This window comes from Saccostrea echinata, unplaced genomic scaffold (genome assembly GCF_033153115.1).
Source record: "Saccostrea echinata isolate AGI-Se365-2 ecotype Australia unplaced genomic scaffold, CSIRO_AGI_Sech_v1 ptg000028l, whole genome shotgun sequence".
Taxonomy (NCBI): domain Eukaryota; kingdom Metazoa; phylum Mollusca; class Bivalvia; order Ostreida; family Ostreidae; genus Saccostrea; species Saccostrea echinata.
Window position 1 is genome coordinate 5,368,621 of NW_026889777.1, and position 8,210 is coordinate 5,376,830.

Here is an 8,210-nt window from a genome sequence, read left to right on the forward strand (position 1 = left end):
CGCATTTGCTTCTCGTTCTTTGACAAAGGCGGAGAAGGGATATTCCCAGATAGATAAGGAGGCATTGAGTATATACTGGGGAATATAAAAATTCAAAGTGGCCGGAAGTTGTGCCAATGTCCACAACAACATCTACATGTACAGTAACAGTCAACGTATTACGAGATATCTTTTCAGTTCTTGGACTACCTAAGACATTGGTTTCGATCACAGACCACAACTCATCGCATACGAATTCAAAGCATTTCTGCGACAGAATGGAGTAAAATACATGTGTATGGTTCATCATCTCCCTGTCATCCGTGTACAAATGAATTCGCTGAACGCTTTGTTAGGTATCTCAAAACTGTCATGAAGAAGTATAACAAAGTAACTAACAAAGAAATCAATTTATGCCTGATGACTTATTGCACTACACCACATGCTATTACAGGAGAGACATATGGGAAAATACGTATTGGATGTTACCTGAGAATACGCTTGGATCTATTAAAACCTGACACAAGTGACAGAGTTCGTAAGAAATAGGACAACATAAAACTTTTAAGACATACAGGATCAAACGTGCTCAGTTTTGTCAGTGGACAATCGTTATGGTTAGAGATTGCAGGGGGGGGGGGGGGGTAGGGGGGCAAACACCTCGAATTCATGCTACTTTTATGTCCAGACTACGACCGTCGACTTACCAAGTCAAAACAGATGAAGGAGTAATGTATCGACGTCATGTTGATCAGATGAGGTGAGGTTAGGAAAACATTACATAGAGTACTATGTTGCTGGGGACTATCCGGATTTAACTGGTTTTTGTACTAGGATATAGTATGTTACCTAATTAATTTGCGCAATGATTTCATAAACATGATAAAGTAGTTCGGAGTTAGCCATCTTTTGTTTATACGTGTTTCCATACTACAAATAAGAATTATTAATACATGTACATGTTACTGGCATTTATCTGTGTCATAGATAATTGTTACTTCAGCACAGTTTAAACATTATAATAAATTTGTATACATGTTACCCAGATGGCGAAAACAAAGTCATTCTAGTCAAGGTTGTTTAAAATACTAGTGTAAGAGGGATTTTCCAGTGAGAGGCCATTCTTCTGATGAGCTCCATTGGTTTGCAACAGGCTAGAAAAATTAATTATTTCTTTTTTTTTATTTACATCCACTGAATATTATCTCCTTTATTTCTATTGAAAACCACGGTCGTTTATCAATATTTTAAACAAATTGCCTATATAGATAAAGAGCAGTAGCTCTTTCATTGAAACATACATGTACAATGACGTAATAATATCAATAACATAATATTTAAAGTATTTAAATCTAATTTCTATGTTTATTTATACAGACACAAATATAAACAGTAAAATGACTTTTTTGTTAGTATGTACTCTTTCATCAACAGCTGAAACATAAATACGGAGTACCAACCAAAACCACAGAAATAATTTTAGTGTTTAAGGACATACGCAACGTACCTTACCTACTGATAATTTTCCAAGATATTCTTAATTTAAGATTATAGTGCCATCAGATGTACGTAGACCAAAAATCAGCATGCATTATCAGGGGTTTCGAAAAGATATCAATTGATGAAAATTCTTGTATAATTCAAAGAAAAATATATAGAAATTACTAAAAATATATTCTAGATGTTTTGTTTATCCAAACTTGTTTTAGAAGTACTGTACAACAGCATATATAGACATAATATGTAGCACATAGTTCCTTTAAGTATTGGAACTCTTCAACTCCAGAGAAAAAGACAATAAAGTTCAAACTACGTTGCGTATGTCCTTAATTATATGCCTATAATCTCATGAATGTAGTTATGAGATATGAAATATAGTCAGTATCTTTTGTGGGTTTTTTTTCAATATTAGTACAGATCCATAAAATAATTATGTATTTTTTAAAGTTGACACTAAATGGAAACCTGAGAATTGGATTTTCCTTTCGGTAGAAACTATATAATAGTTTGGGAAAGTTTCTGTAGGGATTCCGAATGCTAAAACTATTAATTTTGTTTCCTTTTGGTTTCCGACACATAGAAACTAACATAAACAAGAGGCCCATTGGCCACAACGCTCACCTGAGTCTCTTTGGCCCTGCTGTTCTGCATCATGTTTTTCCCCAATATAAATGTATTAAATGAGTGCCTTTTGTGGCCCACCCTTTGCACATGGGCAGAAATTTGAAGAAAAATGAATTATCTCCTAGAACTACTAGAAGATGTTCTCACATTCATATGATTCATTATGGATTTTCTGTTCTTGAGAAGAGGAGTTTTAAAGATTTTTTCCCTATATAATCCCTATTGTGGCCTAACTCTACCCCGGGGACCATAATCTGAACAATTTACAGCCTAACTACCACAGTAAACTGTCATACAAGTTTCAGTTTTCTCGCCCAATGGTTCTTGAGAAGAAAGAATTACCGGGTAATAGATTTTCTTATATTTTACAATGCAAATGTTTGATCCCATATTTTGGCCTCATCCTACCCATGGGGGCCATGATCCGAACAATTAACACTACCTTAGGAAGCTTCCACATAAGTTTTAGCTTTTTTTTAAAGTAAGAGAATATAATTGAGATCAAATAAAGTTAGCTGTTGAATGGTATTGTGCTATCTTTATACTGATAGAGTAATTAAGGGAATGTATTCAGATTTTTCTTCAATCCTACTTTCTTTATTCCATCCATATAGAGTCTTCTTGGATTATTTAATTTTTGTAAATGTGCAATGTTTTTGGTTCTTGCTTTGAATGAATGCAAATATCATCGTACAATGAGGAATATACACACAAGATTGAGAATTATTATTTTAAAAACCTTACAAAATAATTGATTTGAAATGGACTTTATAGATAGACCTGTATTAGACCTGTATTATCTAGCTGCAATAATGTAGCCCTCTTCGATTTTTTTTTAATCTGATATTTTCAGGAGAAGGCTACAATTCCACTGCATCTCCGTAATGGTGCAAATATATTTTTTAGATACGGGCGACTGCAGGCAAAATAAATTGTTTTTACATACAACTTACTTCCAATAAGACGGAATTTTATTCACTATCAACAACATAGCCCTTTATACGCGAAAACCAAGTAAAATAAATCTGCATGTTTACCAGTCGTTCTCCTCTACAGCCATGACAGTTCGCGCGTGATGTACTGAGACTTGCGCTTGAATTTTAGAATCATTTGATAAAGCAAATGCCGGTGTTCATAAATGATTGTGTTGTAGGGTATCACTAAACTAAAAGCATTCCGTGTGATTTTTTTTTTTCATAAACAGTAATATTTATGCTTAAAATAAGGAAAATCCTAAAAGATCGGCTCCCCTAGATCCCGATTTCTCATTGGTTGTTCCAAAATAAAATCGATCAAGGTCAGTAAACATAGCGGATAAATTCAAGTTGTGATGTTGACATACACGAAAATAACCGAAATACGGATTGTTCTGTTTATCTTTTGATCAATTCATGTCTTGCATAACTACATGACATGTACATTTTATGAGTTCAGGTAAGATATGTTAATAAAATACCCACTTACTGAAAATTTGAGCCGAAATCTATGCGGTAGTGAATCACTCCCGCACTTGCACAATTACGGAGATCCTAAGGAGTTGTAGCCCTCTCCCCCCCACTCTCTCTCTCTCTCTCTCTCTCTCTCTGCTGATATAAAAGTAACGAGCCTAATATCAGCGACCAAGTTATCGTAGGAATACCATTGAACAAGTAGATTAAATTTAGCACGGCATGACGTCAAACAATAAATTTTTATTGAATTTGTACCAAATTGCTCTTTTGAATATTCTCTACCTTACTCATCATCTTTAATGATAATTTTAAAAGTATAAGATCTTAGAGATGCGAAAAAATACTCCCAGAGCAAATAATTTCTAACTGAATTACAATTAAAACAAAATAAATTTGGTGTCAAAATGATTTATTTTTCAAAAGTAATCTATTTTTCTATCCATTTTGCACAAGCCTTCTCTCAGACTGCTGACTAATACAGACGAAAGCCAGAAAATGAATTGGCTGAGTACTTATATCTGTATGTTTTTTTGGATGTCCATTTCGGGGAAGTTTGGACCCAAACCTTGGAGCCTCGTTTTAAGTACAAGATTGCCATATTACTCCCCATGTTGTAGGCTGAGGATACCCTTCCAGACACAGACTCTACAACCATTCTTCTATTTTTCACCAACCAAAGAGCATCTCCTTTGCCTCGTTGTGGCATGGATGTGAAGTAGAAGACGTACACTCCAGTTGAAGGGGCACGGAAAATGCCATTTCTGTACCCTCTGCCTAAGTTGTATGTCACACGAGAGTATCTTATGACCTGCTTAGCGAGATGTATTTTCTGATCGCCTAAATATGCAGTGAAGGCCACCTTTCTTGGTCCTGTAATATATACCTTAAAACTTTAACAAATTGGGGAATTTAAAGTTTTTTGGTCTATAACTTTGCGTATAATTTGATAGTGAAGAGTAATTGGCTCATAAATGCATTTTTCCTTTAAAGTTAAATTTATGCTGATTAAGTTTTAAGAAAAATGTAAGTAAAAGAGAAGAATCTAAATCTATCTAACATTTGACCAAAATAAAATGCAAACATGACTACGGCACCGTTCACAGAAATGGATTCCTACTTAAATAGAATTTTTGAACCGATTTCATGAAAAATAAAAACATGATTGCTCAGAAAGATCAAATTGAAATTTTGTCTTGTTAAGCCATTGGAGTCTTTTGATAATACAAATCTTTGTTTAACAACACCATGTAATGCGTGGTATCTTGATATTTTAGAATTTTAATTTAAACATTACAGAGAACTTGGTTCTTTTTAAGAATATGAGGGGTTATCAAACAGTTCGTGGACTGATGCGATAAAATAAATACTGTGTAGTTTGTGCCTACAAAAACAATAAAAGTTTAAGAAATGTTGAAAATTCTAGCTTGATATGTTAATAATTTGCCATATTATTATATAAAAAAAGACATTATATGATCACCCGGCGCTGTTGCCATTACGTTTCATGACGTCCAACAATGCCTCTGTTTTTAAATATCAGATCCCTAGCTTTACCTCATACATTTATCCTGCTGAGATTCCCTTGAGTTAAGTAAGGACTTCAACCCGCCTTGTTTTTATGACTTAAGAATGTCATTAAAAGCTGCTTTGAATGATTATAATATTGTAATCGGATCGGTTCATAGGAAAAGATCCTCACTTGATTATGCCAGCATATATTTTGCTTGTCGGAATTCAATATCTACATGTACCACTTTTGATCGACGTCACTTTTCGGCGTTACTGACTTTTGATACCCTGACTACAAATCCACATTAAATGTGCATCTCTCATCTCTCTGAATCTATCTTGGCATTTAAAAACGGGTACTCTGAATGCATTTTATTTCTCTGTAGCCAGTTTAAACATTTCCTAGGTCTATACCAATTTTTCCAAGGGGGCGAAACTGTATAGAATGTTGGAAAAAGAAACCCCTCTTCCTTTTTAACATCATTTCAACATGTTCTTAATTGTTTGAAAACTCCATATAAAATCTACGATTAAATTTTAAAGGATTTACAAAATAAGGTAAAACTTGAAAATTTTATGGAACAATTGTGTCATTCCACATGCCTGAATTAACAGGATTTTTGGATGACAATTACTCATATCAAGAGAGTTTTTCTCAGTTCCACTCAGGTAGAGGTTGTGCCGCCTAGACATACCATAGCTTACAAAAACATTATCAATTTAATTAAAAAATGAACTAATGATCTATGGTTTATTCTAAAGATAGAAAAATTGATGCTTACTAAATGTGTTAAAATTCATTGATGCACCTAGAGCGGTTTTAATTTTATGGTGCTAGTTCACGAACATTTTGATAACCCCTAGTACTTCAACAATATTTCAATTAAGGATATCTGTTTCTTAGCAAGGTACAATACTTGTAACTTGAACTTTCACTTTCAGTCGCTACTCCTACTTGTAAGAGCCTCGGTTAACGTCCCTACGCTCCATTTATACCTCGGACATGACGTTACGCAGCGCCAAGCTGAAAGTCACTTGTCACACCTCAGCCGATTCGTACCTCATCTGACCTCGTTTGATGAAGGCGACGGAATCAGCCGAGGTTAGCCAAATGAGTCGAAAGTCCTATAGTTGTGTTCACTTAAAGGTCTCTAAGAGTTAGGACGGTGCCATAAAAATAAGAATCACAATTTTTCATGGAAATATAAAAATACTTTTTTTAAAAAATCTTCTGAAAAACACAAGTGCTAAAGTTACTGAATTACCCAACTGAGCATTGTGGCTCTGGGACCTTTTTGGTGGGAGGAAAAATATATATCCTGCCCTTGATCGTCTAAAAGATAAATAATCTGTCCTTGACTAACATGAAAATCAATAAACTGAAAAAAAAAATTTGCAAGCCCAAATCCCTCTTTCAGAAACAAATGGTCGTCCCTTCACTGTAATCGACATTTTGTGTATGTATTTTAGTCAACATACAGTTACAATCTAAAATTGTGTTATTTATATTCATTTGAATACTTATCAATGATAGAATTCTGCTTTTACAACCTTTCCTCCAACATCTCTTTTTAAAATGATGTATTGTCCGGGCCTCAGGCTTCTTAAAGTTTACGTCATCCTGTATTGTCTGGGCCTCAGGCTTCTTAAAGTTTACGTCATCCTGTATTGTCCGGGCCTCAGGCTTCTTAAAGTTTACGTCATCTTGTATTGTCCGGGCCTCAGGCTTCTTAAAGTTTGCGTCATCCTGTATTGTCCGGGCCTCTGGATTCTTAAAGTTTACGTCATCCTGTATTGTCCGGGCTTCAAGCTTCTTAAAGTGTGCGTCATCCTGTATTGCCCGGGCCTCAGGTTTCTTAAAGTTTACGTCATCCGGTATTGACCGGGCTTCCGGTTTCTTAAAGTTTGCGTCATCCGGTATTGACCGGGCTTCCGGTTTCTTAAAGTTTGTGTCATCCTGTATCGCCCGGGCATCAGGTTTCTTAAAGTTTTTGTCATCCTGTATGAAAATGAACACAAAACATTAAAGAAAAGAAACATATATCTTTTAAATGTTTTATGAGATATCATTATCAATTGTAGAACAATATTCATATTATTTTTCTTTATTCTGACTTTGATAAAAGACATTTGTTTATAAGTGTATTACTTAGGCGATCATTCAGAACATTTATCTATCATTCTTTAAGTTACCGTAAGAGCTGTCTCCAAAGCCGCGAACAAAACCAGACTGATCAGAAACAGGAAAGAAACTCTAACAAACATTATGATGGATATCTGGAACAGAAATGTTACATAACGCATATCACTCATTTATGGTAAAAATACCCTCAAGTTTCAAAGATGGTTTTGTTTTTAATCTTTAGAAAAACTAGAAGAATCCCGATGTTTCCCACTAATTTGCCAATGTACATGTATGTTTAAAAAAAAGATACGCTTTCCTGATATAGCAAAGAAAGAAAAATAAATGAATAACTTAAAAAGGAAGATTTGAATGACTTTTTTCAATATAAAAATGATGTATATGTAAGTTTAAAACTCAAAAGAAATCTGTTGATATTTAAAATAAAATAATAGATAATATTTGACTTTCAGATTAGACTTAGTGAATTTTTTTCATAATAAGAATAAGTAGCAACGAACGGTTCATAGTTGTAAAGTGTTACTCACTACTCGCAACCATAATCTACAAAAATATCAAGTAAAAATGCTGAAAAAGTGGAATATCATATTTACCAGTACCTTGTTTGATTCTCAGCATTCAGAACCTCATATGACTAAACAGAAACCACCACTTTATTTATTTATTTTCTTCTGAACATATGTTGTTTTATCATCAATAAGAAACCTGAGACATTTCCTTGTATCATCTTTTGTACTTATAATAATTAATTGACGAATATATTTCATTTCATTATTATAATGCAAATCATTTTTTCTTCCTAATAAATTTGATAGTTGCGATAATATTTTTTAAATTGTTTTATTTGGAAAAATACCAACCTGTTGCTCGTGTGAATAAAAAGGGCATATCCATGTGAACAAGATGTTGATTGATGTTTCGATGCAATCTATGTCATATTTAAGTGTATTTGAACAAATTTAAAGTAATATCGACTGACAACACTATATCTATTGTTTGAATCG

At 33.8% G+C, this 8,210-nt stretch overlaps 1 protein-coding gene across 1 annotated transcript; it reads right to left on the bottom strand.

The window, feature by feature from the left end:
• Positions 1 to 3,944: 3,944 nt before the first annotated feature.
• Positions 3,945 to 7,807, bottom strand: LOC133193657 (uncharacterized). The gene is made up of 4 exons (XM_061329612.1): positions 7,800 to 7,807; positions 7,257 to 7,340; positions 6,615 to 7,062; positions 3,945 to 4,424 (listed from the first exon to the last, which is right to left on the bottom strand). Exons 2-4 carry the CDS (start codon positions 7,326 to 7,328, stop codon positions 4,027 to 4,029), a joined length of 918 nt encoding a protein of 305 aa, XP_061185596.1. The 5' UTR covers positions 7,329 to 7,340; positions 7,800 to 7,807; the 3' UTR covers positions 3,945 to 4,026.
• Positions 7,808 to 8,210: the final 403 nt, after the last annotated feature.

Coding starts and splice junctions, on each gene's coding strand:
- LOC133193657 (XM_061329612.1), bottom strand. CDS start 7,328: ATGTTTGTTAGAGTTTCTTTCCTGTTTCTGATCAGTCTGGTTTTGTTC. Junction 7,063..7,256: donor CTTTGGAGACAGCTCTTACG/GTAACTTAAAGA, acceptor ATTTTCATACAG/GATGACAAAAACTTTAAGAA. Junction 4,425..6,614: donor AAAGAGATGTTGGAGGAAAG/GTTGTAAAAGCA, acceptor TATATATTACAG/GACCAAGAAAGGTGGCCTTC.